Source organism: Carcharodon carcharias, chromosome 5 (assembly GCF_017639515.1).
Source record: "Carcharodon carcharias isolate sCarCar2 chromosome 5, sCarCar2.pri, whole genome shotgun sequence".
Taxonomy (NCBI): Eukaryota; Metazoa; Chordata; class Chondrichthyes; order Lamniformes; family Lamnidae; genus Carcharodon; species Carcharodon carcharias.
The window spans coordinates 97,081,150-97,103,833 of record NC_054471.1 but is presented as its reverse complement, the minus strand read 5'-3'; the positions used below and the strand labels follow the sequence as shown (position 1 = coordinate 97,103,833).

The window sequence follows — 22,684 nt, the reverse complement described above, 5'->3', positions numbered from 1 at the left end:
CTATCTTCCCACTCTCACTCTGAGGCCCGCTCTCCCTCTCATTCTTAGGCCCACTCTCCCTCTCCCATCGCTCTTAGGCCTGCTCTCCCTCTTCCTCTCACTCCAAGGCCCGCTAACTTATCTTGAAAACTAACTTTCCCACTGTTTCTGCTCGTCCAATCACAGGCTGGTTTCTTCCTGCATTTGCTGCTGAAGCCTGTCTACAGCAAATGCTGGGATAAACCAGCCTGTGGTTGGACAAGCAGCTTTACAGCATTTTTTAAATGTGATCAGTTGAATGTCCAACAAGTTTGGTGGACTAAGTCCAGAGGGCTCGGGGGTCTGCAATGCGGCCCGTGGGCCGTGAGTTGGGCAAGCTTGGTCTAGTCCATATAGTTCAGTTCCACATAGGATATTACAGCACAGGAGGCCATTTGGGCCAATTTGCCTGCGCCATCTCTTTGAAAAAATTATTCCCAGTCCCCTGCTCTTTTCCCATAGCCCAGTAATTTTTTCAAATTCCCTTTTGAATGTTATTATTGAATCTGCTTCAGCCACCTTTTTGGCCTGTGCTGCCCAGATTTTAACATGCTGTTTTTAAAAAATCATCTTTCCCACTGATTCTTTCACCAATTATTTTAAATCTTTGCTCTTTGCTTTCAGACCCTTTCCCCAGAGAAAATAGTTACCTCCTTCATCACTCCATCAAAACCTGTGATAATTCTGAAGCTTTCCATTAAATCTCTCTTAACATTCGCTGCTCGGAGGAGTACAATCCCAGTTTGGATTGGATAATGACTTTACCAGTTGAAGGTGACCTTTTTTCAGGAGAGATTCCTGACTGCTTATTCCTCATTCTTTGTGGATGAAACATTCGGAAAATCGTTTTTGTTTACTGGGAGACAGAAATGGGCCTGGAAAGTCATGCATTGTGTTCATCATCATGGTACTCGACACAGATTGATTCAATGACTTGCTTTCACAACACTCTTGTGTGCCAGAAATCTCAGTGGTGGGGGTCCGGTGGGGGTGGGGGTGGGTTGCGCACGGGGTTCTCAGCATCTCCTGGAAGGCAGATCGGTGGAAACCCTGCACAAATTCACATTTTCGCATTTCTGGAGGATTTCCATGGGAGTTATGCCAGGAAAATGTTGGGGGAGGGGAGCACCCCATTACCCCCATCGCCTTCCTGGAAATACTACTCCATTGCAATCTATGTGCGCCAATCGTTTTTGAGGAGGGCAGTGTCCCTTTAAAATAATGTTTCTGCACTATTTTAGTGTCGTGATTGCTGGAGGAAAAAATGTGACCTGGCAATGCTACCGTTAAAGATGAAGGTAACTTGCAGGTCATAATTCACCACAGCTCTTTTCTATGTTAAACTGAACAGGATTGCTACGGGTTCAGAATCTGCAGGGGAGACTACATAACTTCTTCCAGAAAGTTCTTTTGCATCGCTTCCAGCCATAAATGAAGTATTTTTTTGCAGCCATTTTTTCCAACATTAGTGAAATGAAAATGAAGAAAATTTTGGGTAGATTTTCAATCCATGCAGTGTTTGGGTGGCCCGCTGACAGTGCCGACAGGAGGCTTGGTCCTGTCCTTTTCAGGAACATAGTAACATCCGACTTAGGAGCAAGAGTAGGCCAGGTCAGGCTCAGTAACATAGACCCAGTGGGTAACTAGTGGTAAATGAATGCCCTTGGGCCAGCCAAACAGCTTTGAGCTGTTGAAATGTCAGGCAGCCTTGTTGTCTCTCTGTCCTGGTGAAGGGTGAGTATTGGGGTGGGGGACGGGGGACAGTGGAGTTGGTGGGTATGGGGGTGAGGGGGGGGGGCCTCTTAGTTCCATGAAAATAAGTCAAAACATTCTTCCTGAGCTCCTTTTCAGCAGGGCTGCTGGCAGCAACTGGGAAATTGGGACCCTATGTGCATCACAGAACACCATTAGCATATTAGGTCCTCCCACCTGAGGGTGGATGCTCCACCCAGTCAGAGATCAGCGAATTGTGGGGCCACATCTTATTCGGGACATAAGTGCCTCACTTCTGTCCACTGAAAATCCTTCCTTTTTGTAAAATTGTAGATAATTCTATGCCACTATTTCCAAAAAGAGCAAGGCAGTTCTCTCCGGTGATTATCTCTTAACCAACATCACTAGAACAGATTATTTATTTATCACATTGCTCTTTGTGGGACCTTGCTTTGTGCAAATTAGCTGCTGTGTTTCCTACATTATGACAGTGACTGCACTTCAAAAGTACCCAGTCAGCTGTGAAGTGTTTTGGATGTCCTGAGGATGCAAAAGGCACTATATAAATGAAAATTGAAATTTTCTTTAATCCAGTCACAAATAGAACATTTTTAAAAGTAAGTTAAAGATGCCTACATTTTCTTCTTAGTTATTCACAAATCAGGTTGTTACATAAAACCATGGACTTCCTGTGATAAGCTCTCAAACCAACAAAGGTGTTCTGGTGTTTGAATCTTTATAGGACATACAAGTTGACTCCAGTGTGATATCTAGTAATACGAAGCAAATGGATATAAAATGCAGGTGATGCTATAAGCCTTATTATTTTTTAAACTGATAACAACATAAAACAAAAATATGCTATTGGCACTGAAACACTTGAAGTTATTGCTAACTTGCTGGTTTGTTCATATTTTTAAAAGTAGCTTTAACACCATGCCCCATTAATGCTCATTCCTCCATGCTAAGAATGAGTAACTTTTTAACTGTAGGTCTATGTAGTCATTAGTTCAAGGCTCATTCCAGGACTTCAGTACATAATCTAGGCAGACAGTCTAGTGCAATAATGAAGAAGTGCTGCATTGTTCAGATGAAATGTTAAAATGAGGCCTCTTTTCTGCCTGAAAGTAAAAGATCCCAGGTATTATTCAAAGAAAAGCAGAGAGCTTGCTTAGATGTTCTGAACAACATTTCTCCCTTAAGCAACACTAGTAAGAAACATATCAGGCGCTTTGCACCTAACAGAAGAGGCGCTTTGAAGAAGAGTCATACGGACTCAAAACATTAACTCTGTTTCTCTCTCCACAGATGCTGTCAGACCTGCTGAGTTTTTCCAGCATTTTCTGTTTTTATTTAAGAAACAGATTAACTGGTCTGAACTGTTTGCTGGAACCATAGTCAATCCAAATTGGCTATGACATCTGTTTACACCTCAAGGTATTTGGTTATTTGTAGTGTGCTGTTTTGAGCATTTTATAAGATGGTTATGTTTCAAACTGTCTCTTTTAATTTAAGGCCCTGGAATGGAGAATGATGTGAAGTTGTACTGAATTTTGCCCAGTGACAGGCCCTTGTGACCTGGTTGCCCTGGGTACAGGGGTTGAAGTCAAAACTTATTGAAAGTCAGTTGCGTCCTGGACACAAAGGAGGAATCAGTTGGCTTTACTGCTGCAGATTCACAGGCTCTTGGAGTCAGTCAAACCGAAGGAGTTGGGAAAGGAGAACCCACAACAGGTGCTGCTATGCCAAGCAGAAGAAAAGGATGGCTTTTGGGTAAGCCACCAAGTAGAAGGCTGAAGAGGTTGGAACACATGTTAGAAGAAACAAGGATTGTGAAGAGTTAAGGACCACAGAATCACAAAAGGATACCTTGTAATGAAAAGTCCAGTCGATTATGCTGAAGGGGTTGAGTGAATGGGACTTTTTCAAAAGGACACTGAATGATTCACTCTGGTGAAGGAGGGAGAAGGGATCCTGTTAAGACCTGGGAGTAGCTTTGGGCTTAAAACTCAAGATTACAAATCTACAGAGAGTGCAGTGTAATGCAGTGTGGGGTTTTTGGTTATGTTAAGAAGCTGCTAGGGAATACCTTTTCCATAGTTTACTGTATTAGCTGCTTACTAAGTAATGTATAGTTAATATTGATTTTAATTTGTTTTTACAGTAAAAATTCTTAAAACATGAAATTTTCTTGTGTGATCCTTTGCATGGATCACTGGAAGACTCATTGATCTTTTTAAAATTATCAGTCTCTATGCAGATCATAACAATGCTTTGCGATACCTGAGGGAGTTATGAGTCACTATTTGCACAAAAGCTTTTTTAAATATGAGGGATTTCACTACTTGGGAAATTTGTGTTCTCTGATGCAAAGAAAACTCCTCCCAATCATTCTTTTTTATAACAGAGGCCAAAATATTCCAACCTAAATTAGCATAATTAATTAACTCTCTGTCAATGGTAAAAATTGAACTCAACAATGTGCAAAAAGTGTATCTTGCCACAGGTAATGATTTGTTTACAGGTAGTTTACAATTTAATAGACAGAAATTTTGCATGTATTTCCACCCGAATATAATGGCAGACATAACTGTCATGTTACAAAATTCTGCTTTATATGTATGAAAACTGCAGGCTTGGGATGGTGACATGATTTCCACTCCCTAAATGGCTTCAATTGATTACTGCAATGTTAGACTGTTGCGATTGTAGGTGTTTTCGTGTTCAAAGAATTCAATATTACATCATACAAGTTAAACGTATAGAGCAAAGGAATCTTTCAGTACTCTGCAGTTCTGACATTATCTAAAACATATGCAGGATATATCAAACTCTAAGCAGGTTCTGAAGTATAATAGTAAGAATGGTTAATTCAAGAGTTTGCCAGAAGATGCTGAGAGAACAATAAACAATTTTAAACACTTATCCTGACTGTGTGCTATGAATTGTCAATTGTCCTCTTTAGTTATTTGTTCATGTCCTAATATCTGTGAATCAATTAATGAAAAATGAATCTGACCAGTTGTTTTAGCATTTACAATGTAATCTGTTGTGCTACGTTTAGCCTTCCAGAGTGACCTTTGGAATCATAGAATGTTTACAGCTCAGGAGGCCATTTGGACCATCGTGTCCATGCCAGCTTTCTGCAAGAACTCAGCCAGTCCCACTTCCTGTAGCCCTGCAATGTTTTTTTTCTCTTCATGTGCTTATTAAAATTCCATTTTAAAAGCCACAATTGAATCTGCCTCCACCACATTCTCATTACTGACATACTGCATAAAAAAAAAATCATGTCGCCTTTAGTTCTTTTGCCATTTGCCTTAACTCACCTTATGTGAATTCCAGTAATCAATTTACTACGCAGCTAAGTGAAGTGACTTTCAAAGGCTCAGCCCTTTGTACGTATATAGTGGCACACTAAATTTGGTGAACATTACAATGCAAGGTAAGCAAAGTGGATGTTGTTTGTTGTGATGTTTTAATGCTGTTTCACTTGAGTGCCTTAAATGTTATTTTTGTAATAGTATTATTGTTCACCTATTATTTTATGATTGTTTCAGCCTTATGTGGTAAGCATTGGAATGTGACTGAGGCAAAACATCTATAGTCAGAATATAACAATGTAATGCTCTGTCAGAGGACAGAATGTGGAGAGATTACTTCTTTGTTCCATCTCCAGGGCTCACAGACCCTAAGAGATGAAGCATGAGTGGATTCCAAGTGACTTTGATCCCTTGCAATAGCCGCAAACCTTGTAATTCAGTTGGATATGGGTGCTTTGCATACACCTGTACACTGTAACCAGGTGTAATACTTTGTTGAAGAATCAGATGATTGGAACTTGTCACATAGGCTGTATCATGATGATTTGAGGGTGGTTTAGTTAGTAGTGATGAACCTTTTCCAGCTGGATCAAGGAAATGTTGTGTTCATGGGTTTTGTTTTAGTGAAAATAGAGCAGTTAAGTGAATATTGATGGCCCTGTCCAGATATAAGCTTTTGGAACTGCATTTTGTCTGATCCCCCATATGGAGAAATTTGTTCCTAACTCTACTAATAACCTGGCTTCTACTCCTTGTGTATTTTTTTAACCTCCAAGTACCACTTGGTTATCAGTCAGGACACTGCTTCTTGTGGATTCTACTTCTAACATCAATTGTCTCCCTACCATTATGAAGGAGTTTATTACTTTCTGATGTATAGTTCAACTGGAGCACCATGGCCATTATTCACTTGCAAGCTTTGACAGTGATTGCCAGTTAACTATTTAATTGTGGGGGCATCAGAGCTGAGTCTAAATCTGTCCTTTTCCGAGCATCCATACACACGGACTTCCATCTATATTCAGTAGACAGGGATGTTTTTTTCCACTCCCTAAATGCCTCATTTGGCAGAAGTAGGGGGCGGTGGGGAGGGGTAGTTTAGCAGGGATGTTCCTAGCTCAGCTATTTATCTGATAAACTTGCTGAGTAATAAGGAAAATGTTCAATGGGCTCTTCTGGCTCTTTGTCAAAAACCTTGTAAAATTTAATCTCCTGAGTGTCTGGACTCAATTGTGCCAATATAAATAGAACTTGATCTTTGTGTTCTGAGAATTCAAAGTTCCAAGTTAATTTATTGAAATGTGAAGCTGGTGTCAAGGAACTGATTCTAAGAGAATGGAAAAATGTGAAATGTGGGGAAAAAACACTGACCATAAATCAGAGTTGTTTCTGTAAGCTATATCATTAAAATGTACTACGTGTTGCACAATACTACTCACTATGAGTATTATGAATACTCATAATGAGCAATTTGGCCATGTGCTGAACGACCTGCTAATCTTAGCCAAGCTATCCAGTGAAAGAGCTGAAGAGGAGTAGATATCGGAGTTAGTCATCCAGGACCACTTACATACCTCCAAGCAGCTAGTGACATGGTAGCCTTGGCAGAGACTTGCAATCAGATCACTGCTCAGAATCACCACTGAAAAATGCCACACAATGCTGGGGAGCCAAAGCAAAATAATTTCAATAAAATGAGATTTATCTGAGATGCTTCGTAACTTCTGCTAGGTTTCTAGTTAAACTGCAGCTGTGTATTATTGTCCCCTAAGTAGCAAACAGTAAAGAAACCTATATAACATTAAAGTCTCCTACTGTAACTAATCTTCTGACCTAGGGTATGTTATGAACAAAGCTGACCCCAAAAATAATGTTATGATGTAATTTTGAGATGAAATAACTGAGTGTTCAAGGCTATGAAGGTGACTGCCAAAATTGAATCAGGTACTTTGTTCACAATGATGCAGGGATCAAATAGCAGAAACCCTATTAGAAATAAAGAAATGAGGAAGTGTTGCATATATGGGTTCACAAGGGAATTGGATGTATTCTGGGAGGGAATTGAAAGGTGCAGTGACAAAGTAGGTAAGAGGGGTTGATTTTCAAAAAGGTCAGGTAGCATGGTCCAACGGATTTTGCATGTTCCTTCTGAAACTGCAATTTACCTAAGATAAAATTATGATCTACCTGGGCCAAGGTGATGACAGAAGGATAAAGAGAAAATGTCGCTTACCTTTCTATAAATTACAATAGCAACTTTTGCTCACCTGTCCAAGCAGTCTCTAATATTTTTATGCATATCTATGCATGATGTCAGCTCACCACATTTAGTACAAAGACTAGGGGCCAAATTTTTGCTGATTTGGAAATTTCCCAACTTGGCAGACCCGCCTCCGTTTTAAGTGCCCAGTCACATACAATTCTTGCTCTGGGGGTATGGGGTGGGGTGGGGTGGAAGCAGGGGCAGGATAGTTGGGCCTGCCAACCCCAAAAGCAAATAAAATCAGCCACAGAGCCAGGTGAGTGCCAAGGCAAGCTAGTTACAAGGCCCACCTTGGTACTCTGGGACTTTGTCCCAGTTGTAATAAAAGCAGTTAGGCCCTCTAGTTCTCACCCCCCACCCACTCCCTTTGGTCTCTCAGACCCTCCATTCCAACTAATGGCCCCAGCCACTCACTCACTTATTATAACCACTTAAAGATGTCAATCAATAAAGACAACAATGCACTTGTCAAAACAGATTCCCTGCTGAGCTAATCCTTTTATTGTTCTGGGCTCACAGCCAAGTATGCATAATGAGGACAGGTGGCCATTTTGTCAATGTCTCAATATTTAGCTGGATACGATTAAGTGTTTGAATCCTGTTATTGATACTTTGTCTGACACTTTTATGGAGTTGTAGTAACAGCAGTCTGTTTTCAAAGTACATTACTGAATGGGTGTTTTCTCAGCAGTCCCATGCTTGCCATTGTTATTATATAGCCCATTGGTTATGTGCTTGGTGCATACTGGGTAAATGGGCATGAGTTGGTATTGAATTAGCATGGAGAGTATGAAGGGCCGTGGAGAATGGCTGGGAGGGATGGGCAAGACCTTCTTAAACTTACCTTTCAAAAGGTTCCCAAATCCAGGCTATAGTTCACAACTCCTGTGAGATCCATGAACTACAAGACATGGAAAATCCGGTCCAACTCCACGACAATTGCAGGGGACTAGAAGATGCCTACCCCCACACTGAAACCAGCCAGGTCATGAGTGCAGGGTGCAAGCTTACTACTTGGACCCTTATCCTGCGCTAGCAAAAATTGCCCACATTGAGAATGGAGGGTATTGGGAATCCTAGAATTGGGTTGTGCCTACTTTTAAATGGCTCCTCAAAAGTCTGGCCCTTGGGCATCTATCCTACCCTCCAGTCCAGCTCTGAGCAAGCACTACTTTATTACAGGTATCTGGACTTCAGATACAACACTGAGACCTCTTCTGTCTGATTCAGGTGGACGTAAAAGTTATCACATTGCTTGAAAAGCAAGGCCAACATTCCTCCCTCAACCAACACCATTTAAAAAACAAAGTAACTGGTTATTCATTGCCATGCATGGGATTTTGCAGATGTAGTGTTTATCTAGGAATAGTTAGCTCTTTTCAAAGTAATTCACTTTTTGTGGCGCATTCTGAGACATCCCCCGTGACTTAATGAGGTACTATATAAAATGAGATGAAAATAAAAATCAGGAGGTATTAAATAGACTGCAGATTCTCTGTTGCCAATTTGATACTATTGCTCCGTCTTTCTTATTCACAGCATTGTATAAAAAAATGTGTGGTAACATGTAATTCTGAATTAGAAATAGAAACCTATTATTACTTGGATTCACAAGTGCTGGCAGGAGGATTGAAAGTGCACTAGAGTTGCTATAGACGCATTAGATTTGGGAAATTCACATAACTAATCAAACCTGACTCCATTGAATACATCGATCAAACCTGCTGAAAAATTGCTACAAGCATTTAAGCTCTTTATTACATCACTGTTAGATTGCATCGGTCTGTATTAAAGTTTTACATTTTCAATCAAAGTTTACAATGTCCATAAATGAAATGTTAATAAATACATCAATAAACAATTAAGAAAAATGCTTTAAGCTGCACAGTGCATATTAAGCCTGAAATGTTAGCTCTTTTCACAAGGTGATAAAGTCAGCAACTCCCATCATGTCATGGATTATTTACAAGTGACTCAAGCACTGTCTATCAAAATGCCATAGTCCTTTATATGTGAATGGAAAGAATGGTGGTAGTTCAAGGTGTTATCACTGTAAACATCTGTAATTGCGTTCAATACACAGGATGAATCAACGTTCCCTTATTTAATAATTTTGCAGTTTGGCAGGGAACACCGGGAAGAGAATTCTGCAGTAAAATATGCTGTGCTTTCATAATCATGGAATGGTTAATCATCACCAATAATTCTTGATTGCAAGTGTCAGTTGTTATTTAATCATGCTCTGCACAGGCTAGTGCCTTTACCAGACTGTGCTGGCTTAGTTCAGAAGTACTTGAAAATAGAGGCGAGATGAATAAGAAAACTTGTTTCTGTCCACATAATTGCTCATTCCAGTGCTTAACAATGATCGTTGTGGCTGCATCATTAATCATAAAGCAGGTTCTTGAAGTTTCTATCTTCATAAGATCATCTTCCTCTTGCAGTTCAAGTGGCTTTATCACATAACGGATAACAGTTTGATCATCAAAAATATCATAAAAAATGTTTTCAATTTGTCATTTAAAAAAGTCTGAATGTAACTGAAAATATTTCAGTTATTTCTAAAAGTATGGCCAGAACCCACACCACAATGCAATTGAACATCGTGAACGCTTACTGCTAATGTCTTGCATTCGCCTCTTTATTTACATGCTGAGGCTTTAGGTGTCTGACAACTGAATCACATGGCATCACATGCATTGGTTGCACTAACAGTGCAATAGGCAAACATTTGTATTTCCACATATATTACGAGCTGGAATTACTGAATCACAAATATAGTAACAGTCTCGCACAATTGTTTGGTTTCCATTATTATGCTGATAATACATACTCTTGAGCACCACTTGGCATTGAGTTTTATCTATTTTACGGTTCAACAGCTTGTATGTATAACATCTACAAATTACATAATGCATAGTGCTGCATATTTTTCTGTAATCTCGCATTACTGTATTGTTCCTGTGATGCTATGCTGTCCACTTGTTTGATACCACTGTATCATTTTTATATCTTGTATGTAATTCAACCGTGTTCAGCGTATCTCCCAAATAGCAGTAAAAAGGTTGTGATTTCTTGAAAAATAAACCAACTATGCATTATGAGAATAACAAGTGATGGATAGAGAGTTCGAAGGAATAATTCAATCACAGACATCTAAATGCCCGAGTGTTGCTCTGGTTGTCCAGAATGTCACTGCATACACATGCCACCTTTAGTGTCAACACCTTAGTGCTTTGGGAGTGTTGTGTGAAGGCTGTACATGAGCAGTGGTTAATGACAGACCACATCAAACCAGAGAGGCAATACTCCAGTTCTTGATAGCTGATGGTTTGGCATCCAAACTGCAAATCATAGTGTAAATGTGGTCTTCTACGATCTGAGTTCAAGGAATAGGCAGAAAATAAATGGCAGCAATATGACAGCATATGTTGTCATCACATGATGCCATATATTTGGGCAAGCGCCTCCTAACTTGCCACAAAAAGCAAATTTTTGTCCATAAAGAATGCTATTCCCAAGTAACTACTCAATTACTGATGGTTTTAACCATGCCTGCATGTGAATGCACTGATTGTCATACATCAGTACAATATCATTGCATCATAATCATTACCAACTTAAGACTGCTAAATTCAACAATAACGAACCAATGTTTGAAGGTGCAGTATCAATAAAATCTCCAAAACTTGGGAGGATTTTGCTCAGCTCACTTATTACAGTGCGACTAATCATCCAAATAGTTACTTGAATTACATATTGTATCGCACTGCCAAGTATTTTTACTAGAGAACATTAGCAATGATAAGGTCTTCACCTATTGACTACAGCAATCTGCCTCAGCATTTGCAACCCTCCCACTCACACAGGCTCACAAAGATTAGCTTTGATTTGGAACCGTAGAATGATTACAGCACAGGTGGTGGTCATTCAGCCCATGGTGTCCATGCCAAACGTCGAACCAAAATTAGCACTTCTGTCTAATTAGGGCAATGCCATTCTTTTAGTTGTTATTTGGATCAAGAGCACATTAACAGATTGATTATTCAAGTGGTTTGGTTCAAAACGTAGCCTGGTAATGACTAGGAACTGAGTCCATCAAATGAGATTTAACTTGACTTTTAAAACTATACATAAAATACAGTCTAAAACATGTTCAGGTAATTAAGCATAAGAACAAGATAAACAAAGTGGAATGCAACAGAATCTGCATATGCAATACAGTGGAACAGACAGAAGTTTTCCTTTGAATCAGGCCATTTATAACCAGAGTGGGTACATCTGCACCAAACAAATGAGGTAACATGGGTGTTGGTAAGGCTTTGTTTTAATTATATGAGGCATAACAAAAAGCAGACAGTTACAATGAGAAGAGATCTTGTAAATTTGACCTTGGTAGTTGATGGGTAACACAGTAAGACTGCGTGTAATTGTGGTTTATCAGACATTTCACATTCCAAACTCATACTCCAACAGCCATGGTTCAGCAACTAATAGTTAATTCTGTACTTCAACATCAGCACACGAGGGCAGAATTCTAGTTTAACATTTTTTGGGTTTAAATAGGGTGGAAGTGCACTGCTGTTTTTTATGTATTCATATCACAATTTAGCAGCAATAAGTTTTCTATTTAAGTCACTAGACTGGACAAAAAGGATATTCAATTGATTTACATCAATCCCACATGCGTGCTGGTGGCATACACCGGGCCACTGATGCTGAATTAAGTTCCATTGTGGGTAACAATGGACACTGTATTGTACAGAAAAAGACAGCACAAGTTGTTTCATGTGTGTTTGGCAACACAATGATCCAAACCAAGAATACATTAATGGAATAAATTGTAAAGGTATTTTGGCTTTGAGTTGAAAAAATTAATTGTGTCATGATGGATTGATCAAATTAAAATGTTGCAAAGTCAGGGACAAATAGTTTTGTGCATTATGAAATTTAAAGTGCTAGAACAATAGGGTTTGATTTTCCCTCATTTAATTGTGAAAATAAGTCTAAATAAAAAAAATTCAGAATATAAAAATATGACTTTTAACTGCTAAAGAAATTTAATTTTAAGTTTCCATTTTAGAAGATTCTATGTTATAAATTTGTCACGTTTGGTTTGTAAAGAACTATTTCAGCAAACTGAATTCATAATTGGACATAAAGAATTATAATAAGAGGCCATCGCAAATTAATAGCAAACCCTAAAGGAAACAAGTGCTCCTATGAAAGTGATGGCTGTTGGGCAGCTGCTGGTCATCTCACTTATTTTATGTTATGATAACTCGTATTATCACAAACAATTGAACATTTGACCAAACTTTACACATGGTTGAAACATTGCTCATGTTCATGAAAGAATACTGTCCCCTCCAATCAACTTTCAGCAGTGGAGCCTTTATCAGTTTTGGTCCTGCCTTCTGGGAAGCTCTCCTCAATGCCTCCACTTTGTAATTGCACTATCATCCTACAAAAGCCTCATCAAAATCTATCGCTTTGATCGCTTGTTCAGTCACCAACCCTAATCTTTCTCTCATAACTGTCCAATTTCCTGTGCATTTTGCCTGTGAAGCATTTGGAAGTTCTGTTTTGTTAAAGATGCTAGAAAAGTGCAAGTTATTGTTGTTGACTGGGGAAATATTCAATAATGTACATCGGATGGGACAGGAACAAATTATGAGCAGTTCTTTTGCAATCAACATATAGCACAGGAGCAAAAAAAGCCTCAAGATATTGTGATCTGGTGAATTCCTGAGTACATTCCAAATTTCTGCGAGTAGAAATGCTAGATGCTAGCATATCCCCATGGACAAGGGGCTCACTATTCTCTATACATGCCCAGTCCCTATTGTTAGTCATGCTATTTTGAGGTGCTTATATAGTGCAGAGCAGTAAGTGCCTCATTATAAAGATGGAGGTCAGAGTCTGTTTCATTCTCTAGTGCCTAGCTCAACAGTGGCATTCATGAGCCACTAAAATCAGGCTAGTTACCTATTCTGTTGGTCACATGGTGACAGAATTCTATAAAAGCAAGAAAAAGAGATTTAAAAAGGCTTTACTTCATAAACAAGAAAAAAGGCCATCTTCATCCAATAATCTAAAGCAGCTGACAACATCGGCAAAACATTCATCAGTTGTTTTCACGGATCTTTTAACAGGACTATCAATATATCAGGGATATTGTGAACAAACCACGTTAGGCTATGTTTTTAACAGTTTGCATAAACATTTGTATGGTCTGTCTAGTTTCCAGAGCTGCTTTTTGTAGACGATATCTTGGTTATGCCAATACAGAACTAGTCAGTTGTTCTTAATGAAATTCTATTATTAACATTTTCCAATGTGGGGTGGGGGAAAATTTCCTTCATATAACATCATAAACCTGTTTATATTAGAAAAGGTTTATACATTGCACACAGAGGAATCCTCCATGATGCTGAAATTCACATTCATGTGAAACAATCACTGCAATAGAATCCTATTTTTCCAACCAAATAATAGGACATGTGAAAAAGAGCTATCATGGAAAAATGTGACTAGATTTTAAAAGCTTGGAACAGATATTGTGTTCTCATAAATTCAGTTCTTATTGCACTTATTCTAGTCTAGTAAAAACTTAATGATTGCTATCCTGTAGACAACCTCAGCATATTCATGATCAGACTACATATTTGAGCAACCATTCCAGTAATTATTCACCCTAGTAAAATCTGTGGGGGGGTTTTAATCAGTGTTTTCTAAGGCTTTGAGTATGTTCATGGATATTGACTTTAGAGATTATTTCACTCCAAGATCCAGAACAACAGCTATGTTTTTTTAGGCTACATTTTATCGTAATGGCAGTTTGGGGTTGGTAATTGTGGGGTACAAAGTACAGCTGGCAACAGTCAAGGACTGCAAACTGCACTTTTCCCTGAATAGGAGAGTTCTGTCAATTATGTGAACAAGCAGCAACAGAGAAGGTTTCAGAATGAGGCAAAGCATTTTCTCAAAACTTCACAAGTGGCCCAAAGGACTGCCAGAGAACTTACTAAACCCCACTTCACATTGGATTGGAGTTGTACTCAATACAGGGCCAAGCCCAGGAAATACAAGACAGCTTCCAGTGGGAGTTTTACACTACACTTCAATGCCTTCAGCTGGGGCCCTTGGTTTGGGGTTGCACTAAGATTTTCATATTGGTTTACAAGTCAATTAATTACAATTCTTGTTTACATACAGCCAAAACGTGTTGATTTTGTCCATCATATTTTCTATTGTGAAAAATTTATTTTATTGCAATTTTCTTGTTGTAATTCCTGCTTATGGTCTGCAGAAGTCCCACTAATGAGGTTTGTCACCTTTTGAACATAAGGCTCTCATCCTTCGATCTAATGGAATTCAGTACAGCCCAATGTGCCCGAGTATTGACTTCCACCTATTTGTTAGCGTTATGTGATGGAATGAAAGTTGAACTTCCAGATGCCTCAACAAAAGAAGTGCAAGCTAATGGATATTTTAAGTTTGAAGGAATTGAGGATTCAAAAGGTATTATATATAGGCATGAATTTATGAATCTTCAGTTTCTAGGGTTATGAAAAGAAAAGCAGATTTCTTCAAGGATTGGGAAAGGAACCAAGATGGTAAACAGAAGTATGAAAGGAAAATGGCTGATGTTGATGAAGCACTACTTAGGTGGTTTAATCACAGAACAAGCTCCAAGAATTCCTTTATGAACAACCGTTTGCAAGCTCAAGCTAATGAGAATATCAAGGAACTGGGCATTACTGATGCAGAAGTCAAGGTCCAGAGTTGGCTGGGAAAATAACAAGCTTTCTGTGCTTGCTGCATTTGTATGTAAACAACCCAGCAATTTGTGGTTGAGGAAGAGATAAACCATGAATTATGAATCGTTACAAATTGCTGGACAAGTTCTATCATTTTGCCTTTGGCCTCATGAAAATGGAAATCATCAAACACCCTGCATCAAGAAATTGCTGTATTTGTGCTGTTTAAATACATTTGCTGCAGTTAGGATTGGTAATAAATGACAAAGACCACTTTCATGATGTGATTTACTTCCTGCACAATACCATTCAACCTCCCTGGCCCAAAAAGCAAACAATCGAAACTGTGGAGTCAAATTCCTGCAGGTAGTAAGTTGTTCTTGAAGTTTTCAAAATTAAATTCTTTATCTTACTTTCTCTTTTTATCTCTTTCTTCTCGTAATCCAATCTTTCCTTCATTATTTCTCTTTCTGTAACTGACATGACTCTAATTCACCCCATTTCTTTCTCCTCCATTCCTCTGTTCTTTTTCTCCTCCATTCCTCTGTTCTTTTTCTATCCATAAATCTCAACAGATAAATCACTTTACCAAGGTCCCAAATGCCCTGATTGTACTCTTATCAGCTTGCACTTTCAACAATTTATGGCGCAAACATTTTTAAAGATGAGGGAGGAAAATAAGTGACAAATGGGGCATGCTGTAAAATTCCCCTACTCCAATAAATGTGGGCCAATGTCTTCTTCTGAAAGAAGCAAAAACAGAGGATGGGAATGAAGATGTGCCAGAGCTGTAAATTCCCAAAGTTACAGATTTAGCACTGTGTCCTCTGCATCGGTGTAGCGAGTCAATTGTTCATTAAACTTCTGAGATACTTTATATGTTGGAAGGGGGAGTGCGGAGTTTTGTGACCGTGTTATCCTGTATGCACTCTAGTATAAAATTTACTCAGATATGGTTATTATGCACCAGATTAATTTAGCATTTTGCTCCTTCCCACTTTATAGAAATTCCTGTTTTATCACAATTTACAAGCTTATCCTGAGCAGTTGCAACTAATGGGTTTCAATTTTCTTAATAACCTGATAAAGGTAAAGCTAATGCATTGGAACATTGGCAGCTTGCATGCAATGTATTAGGTGATGTAGAATCTGCACTAATTATCTACAGTTTATTCCTCAAGAACTTGGGAGGGATGACATTAAGTTAGTCCTTATGTGCTAATATTGTTGTACATTGAGGGCACAGCAAACAATGGCAATCTCTTAACAATGAAATTGTGTGCTGGCATAAAAGTTTAAGAATCCCACATAAGAGTGTACATATAAACAAATATTGGGCAATGAAAGTTGAGGCTCTACTTCAAACTTGGTCAATGAAAATTCAACTGATAACTGTACACAAGTCAATTTTTGTTTTCATGTTTTAAATCCAACCTGAATCAGTTGGACTACTGTAATATAATCAGTGCAAAACATCTGCTATTCTCCCTGCCCTGAGGATTACACCATGGGATATGAGGTACAAAGTTATCCCTTCCCTTGAATTTCCTCTGATCACCATTTTTGTACAAGAGTTAACAAAACCCCTTGTGCATCGGCTAAAATAATGGTGAAAGGGATCTCATACAAGCAAAACAAGCACTTGAATACTAGTATTTGATAATTTCACAGGCTGTGTAATAACAACAGGCAATGAATACCAGTAGATGACAACATGACATTATTGAACTATTTTAATATAATGTAAAATTACCCTTGTGAAAATTTACTCGAACTAATCACTGCTTTAGTATCAGGTGTATATTTGGTAGTGAATTCAAGGCAATAATCTCAATGGACTCAAAAGAGGTATAACCATTAAAAGTAAAGTTAGAATGTTACTTGCACATCCACTACATATGCATATAAAATAAACTGAGTAATTCACAAGTTATTTCAAATAATATTTTCCATGTGATTTTTATTTTCAGTTCAATCCACACCTACTAAGTTTAGAGTTTGCCTTAACTTGCATTGCCCATTCTGTTTAAACAGTTTTTATTTAATTCTGTCCTTTGGTTTATGACATGTGCTCTGTATCATTCATGTGATGGCATCCACAGTGCAGCAAGTATTGTCATATCACCCCTGTCAATTTATCAAGCGGTAATAAACATTATCACAGGGATATAATAGTTAGTAATAAAGCAATAAAAATTCCTGACATTGTAATTCACACATCTATTCAGGTATTAGAAAAACATGAAGAAATCCAATACGCAAACTCCAACTGGTATTGATATTGGCATGCTAATAATCCAAAACGCACATGAGTTTTATCAACATCTCAAGTTCATATTTTAATACTTCATCCCAGAATTACCACTTTACGGCAAATTCCAGGAAGCTCACAACTTCTCAAATATACTGAATAGAAAATGTTGGAAATACAGAGAAGGTCCATTAATATCTGAGAAAATCAGGTTAGCATTTGTAATATGGACACCAATGATAAGCAATTTTTTGGGAAGGTTCTCTTAACTGACCTCTGTAATTTCTCATTACTGCCAATTTTCCAACAAAATTATGGTGGGCGCTTGGGAAAATTCCAGAGAAAATTCACAGTGTTAACATTTGTAGTGTGGAGACTTGCACCATCTGCACTATCCATTACCCCCAACACCCTTTACCACTAACTGACCTCTCCTCTGCATCCAATGTGCCACAACTTTCCACAGGGCGTTTCACAGCCAGGGAGGCAAGCCTGACTTCAGGTGATAGTGTAAAACGGCCACTATCTTATCTGACCAGCTGCTGTGTTATGCATCTCCCCTGATTTTAATAAGGAGATGTATAACAGGTGGCTTATTCAAGATTAGCCCATTTCATACTATCGCCCAAAGGTAATCAGCATCCCACCCGCAGACACGAAAGACAACATTTCAGCGCATGCGGTAGTCTTCAGATTTGCAGCCTTTCACCTTGGCATGGGTGTGCCCCCAAAAGTGTTGGTCACCAACTCAGAGGTGGCAGTAGGAATGCACAGAATCTTCTGTCCACTACCACACCCCTTTTGACAGAAACTGTGGTGTTTCACTGTACTTACAATCGTGATTCATTGAAGCAGTAAATAATTTTGGTGTCATGGCCATAGGGTAATTCCAGCGTGGCTTGGAATGATTTTAAAATCCAGCTGCAGCTTGTTGTTTTGCCCAATGTCAGTAAGAAGGCTGCAGTGTAGTTTCCCCCCTTGGTGCCGCTGCTGGGCTGTCTCAGGGCACTTTGCTGTGGAGAGACGCTGGGCTCCTGTCAGGGAAGGTGAGGAAGGCAGGGAAGAGCAGCCCTTTGCCCTCCACACACGGCTGGAGCTTCCGGCTTTGGAAAGGTGCAGGCCTAGGCCCGGTCTGATCCTCGTCCTCCTCGGCCAGGGTGAAGCGCAGGATGCAGGCCCGGTTGACACAGTAGATGTCGCGGCCCATGAGGGCGCAGCGAAAGGGCTGAGACGGGGAGCCCGAGGCCGAAGAGGAGGAGGAGGCGGAGGCGGCGGGGGGCAGCAGCGATCCGCACTCGCTCCACAGCCGGGCTACCGTGTTGTACTTGGAGACGGCGATGGCCCGGCTCTCCCGCTCCAGGTCAAAGCGGTACAGGTACCGGCCCAGCGCCACCATGTCTGCCGAGCGGCGGCGGCTGCTGCTGCACGGGCACTCCTGCCACTCGTCCCGCCGCGGGTCGTAGCGCAGCAGCCGGTAGAAGAGGGAGCCGCCCGACACGTAGATGTAGCCGGAGCAGGCCGCCGCCTGGTGGGCCACGGCGAAGCCGCCGCGGGGCAGAGGGGCGGCCGGGCTCCAGCGGTCGGCCCGCGGGTCATAACGCTCGACGCTGAAGAGGCACTCGCCGCCGATGGCGTACAGCTGGCCGTCCAGCGCCACCAGCTTCAGCTGCGAGCGGGCCTGTCTCATGGGCCGAAGCTCGGCCCACTCCCCGGTGGCCGGGTTGTAGCTGAAGACCCGGTCGGAGGGTCGGGCCCGCGGCCCCGAGCCGCGGATGCCGCCGGCCACGAACAGGTAGTTGTAGAGAGTGCACAGGCCGCAGCCGCGGGTGTCGGCGGCCGCCTCGGGGATGGGGCTCAGCCGCTGCCACTGGTCAGCGGTCGGGTCGTGCCGGTAGAGCCAGCGGGCGGGGCCGGCGGCCTCGGGCAGCTCCGGCGAGCCAGGCTCGGGGCTCTGCGAGCGGCTGCCCTCCCGGCTCACCGGCCGGCTCGCCCCGGGCGACGGCCGCTCGTACACCTCGTTGACGTCGGCCAGCACCAGGCAGCACTCGCCGGCGCCTGCAGAACTCGAGGACGAGGCCCCGCCCCGGGCCTGAGCCTCAGCCTGGGCCGTCCTCCTCTTCAGGATCAGCTCCCTCTCGGCTCCGCTCAGCCGCCCGTAGACGGCGGGTTCCCGCAGCACCTGCAGGTAGTGATCGCTCATGAACTTGTAGGCGGCCTCCCGGAGCTCGGGCAGCCGCTGCCGCTTGGCCAGGCCCAGCAGCTCCAGGCAGTTGCCCAGCTCCAGCTGCCCCTTGAGCGAGTCGACGGCCGAGTGCAGGGCGCACGGCATCTGCAGGTACTGGGCGCCGGCGATCAGCTCGGCCGCGTTGTCGGCCCGGGCCGCCATGCCCGCCCCGTACGAGTAGTCGAGCAGTAGCCGCAGCGCCTCGAAGCTCAGGCCGCGGAGGCTGAGGAACTGGCGGGACAGGCGGGCCCGGAAGAAGTCGCTGCGCTCGGCCAGCACCGCCTTGTGAGCCCGGATCCTCCGGCCCGACACCTCGATCACCAGGTCGGGCTCGGCCGGGGACTGGGGTGGGGCCGAGGCCGGGACCGGGGCAGGGCCGCTGCCAGCCTCCAGGCTCCAGTAGGTGAGAGGTGCTGCTCCCCGCTCCCCTTGCTCCTGGAGGCCGATGTTGTTGTTAATCAGCTGCCGCTGGCTCTTCACCACCCGGCCCACTGCCCACACCGCCGCCGAGCCCGGCTCCTTCTCATCGCCGGACGGCGCTGAGAAGCAGAGGGACGAGCCGAAGCTACAGGACGAGTTTTCGCCGGGGCTGCCATCATCGCCTGAGCTGAACTCCTCCTCCTCCTCCCGCTCCTCTCCACCAGCTGTCAGGCTGTCAGCGCCGGCTTCCAGAGCCGGCGAGCCGCCGCCCCCCTTCGGCCGCTCCCCTGCCTCTTGCCCAGGTGTGTCCATCCCAGCCCCAGCTCCCAGCCTTCGACCGTTCTGCTGCAGCAGCCCCGGCTCCTCTTCACCTTGTGCATTGCCCACACCTGAGCCGCCCTTGCTGGCACTAGTTCTCTCTTCAGTCTGTCCAACTCTGCCGTGCGGAAGCTGGGCTGCTGTGTCTGCAATCACACCGTCAGCACCTTCCTGGCTCCTAGCCTCCGCATTAATGCTGCATTCTTCACCCACCTCTCTAGTGGGGGCAGCACAGCCTGAAGTTTCGCTGCACACCAGATCCCCCTCGCCAGGGCTGATTTCCCGTCCTGCCGGCTGTAACCTCCCTGGGCAAAGTTTCTTCTGTAAATCATTTTCTGCCAAACACCAACTCTTCTCGCCGCTTTGTTGCTCGAAGAAAACCGGCGACGCATTTGGCAAACAAGCCGCTGTTTCTGTCCCACCGACATCTACTGTTTTATTGTGCTCAACCTGGTCCCTTTTGAGAGTTTGCCCGTTCCTGTGGTTTTCTGCATTTACCCCATTGTTATTCTGCCCTGGGAAAGGACTCTCGGGAATGCCTATTAGTAAAGACTCAAGATCCAAATTCTCGTTCTTTTGCAAAGGGGAAGCACCAGTGACAATAAATAGATCCTGACCAGACTGATCCATCGATTAGATAAGATTGTACCCGCTGGCTTACAGTGTAACGGTCCGTGATGATGTTGGCATAACTTCCAACAAAAGCCTGGATCAGGCACCTCATTCAGATACGTTTTTCTTTACACTCTCTCTAGGTTTTCAAAGATTGCACATTTACCAGCGATGCTTTGTGAACCAAGTATGGCTTGACACTGCTTCGAAGCAACCTCCCAGGGGGCGAAGTCGAAGCTGAGGTTGTTATCGCCGAAGTCCCAAGGTCATGTACTTCTGTTGATTAGGTCGGAAGGATCTTATAAGGCCAAGCTTCCCTGCTGTATTCGGTGTCGTCGCATCCCTCTGTATAGAAAAGAAAATAGCTTATCAGTTAGCTGCTCCATACAGCAACAAAAACCAAACCGGATCATTCCCCGATAAACAGTTGTTAGGTATTTTGAAAATGTCACAACATTTGAAGTGATCACCTGATTTGGTTGGTTGATCAATGTTTTCCTTCTGTAGGAATTTAACTTGAAATTCAACTTTATATTGTCCAAACATGAAATAATCATGATTCCTTAATGAAATTCCTTAAAAAAGTATTTGACAGCTTTGTTTGTTTACAAATATGCAAGTTCATGATATAAATCATCCCAAAATACCTAATCAAATCACCAATCTGTAGGTCAAAGAAGTGAAAATGGCGGCCCGTTCTGGCTCCTCATATAAAGTAAGTTTTTGCAAATATTTGTTTATGAAGACAGCGCCCCTTTTGAAAAGTTACTGAACAATGCCATTATTTTGGCATCAACTTCCTCCGGGTTCTCGTTTTATAAGTGCTGTATTTAAATTAAACATGAGTGGGTGTTACTTCTCAAGCAGTGACAGGTAAGTAGGGTGTGTTGTACATGTCCCAGATACATAAAAGATAATACCTAGTTTATCTTGGGTCTGCATCATCATTGGTTAAATGATGTCTGCTCTGATATTTGCAACAATAAAAACAGGTTCACCCAAAATAGGAGACTGTATTGTCGCTAATTTAGCTATTAAAAAAGAAAAGACGTATTTATTTAATGTTTTTCACGACCAGCAGACAACACGAAGTGCTTTACAGGCAATTAAGTAATTTTGAAGCATTATAATGTAGAAAACACAGCAGCCAATTTGTGCACAGTAAACTCCCAAAAACAGTGATATGATAACAACCAGATAATCTGCTTTTGTGATGTTGATTGAGGGATAAATATTGGCCAGAATACCAGGGATAACTCTTAAAATAAAAGCAAAATACTTTGGATGCTAGAAATTTGAAATAAAAACAAAATGCTGGAAAAGCTCAGCAGGTCTGACAGCATCTGGGGTGAGAAACAGAGTTAACGTTTCGAGTCTTTAGAGCTCTGAAGAAGAGATTTACGGACTCAAAGGGTTAACTCTGTTTCTCTCCCTCCACAGATTTTCCAGCATTTTCTGTTTTTATACCATGAATAACTCCCCTCTTCTTCGAAACAGTGCCATGGGATCTTCTGTATCTGCCCAAGCATGCAGATGGTCCTCGTTTTAACGTTTCATCTGAAAGAGGGCACCTCTATCAGTGCAGTCCTCCCTCAGTACTGTACTGGAGTGTCAGCCTTGATTGTGCTCAAGTCTTGGCAGTGTGTATCATGTGATTCACAGGCAAGAGTGGTACCGACTAAGCACTACCACAGCTAACATATGAGGGTATAATCGTAAATTTAAAAGTGTGGAAAACACTGTTTTGCAAACAACACAATAGAGTATTTTAAAAAAACT

At 42.0% G+C, this 22,684-nt stretch overlaps 1 protein-coding gene and 1 long non-coding RNA gene across 2 annotated transcripts in view; one reads left to right on the top strand and one right to left on the bottom strand.

Annotated features, from left to right (window-relative positions):
• LOC121278316 overlaps positions 1–4,654 on the top strand; it is a 37,504-nt gene extending 32,850 nt beyond the window's left edge. Inside the window, exon 2 of the long non-coding RNA XR_005943100.1 lies at positions 3,247–4,654. This is a non-coding gene — a long non-coding RNA (uncharacterized LOC121278316). The remainder of the gene's footprint in view (positions 1–3,246) is intronic.
• A 4,391-nt stretch (positions 4,655–9,045) lies between these two features.
• On the bottom strand, positions 9,046–21,065 carry LOC121277847 (kelch repeat and BTB domain-containing protein 11). Its single transcript, XM_041187549.1, has one exon. The coding sequence runs from the start codon at positions 20,921–20,923 to the stop codon at positions 18,332–18,334; it is 2,592 nt and encodes an 863-aa protein (XP_041043483.1). The 5' UTR covers positions 20,924–21,065; the 3' UTR covers positions 9,046–18,331.
• Between the last annotated feature and the right edge of the window lie 1,619 nt (positions 21,066–22,684).

Coding starts and splice junctions, on each gene's coding strand:
- LOC121277847 (XM_041187549.1), bottom strand. CDS start 20,923: ATGGATCAGTCTGGTCAGGATCTATTTATTGTCACTGGTGCTTCCCCT.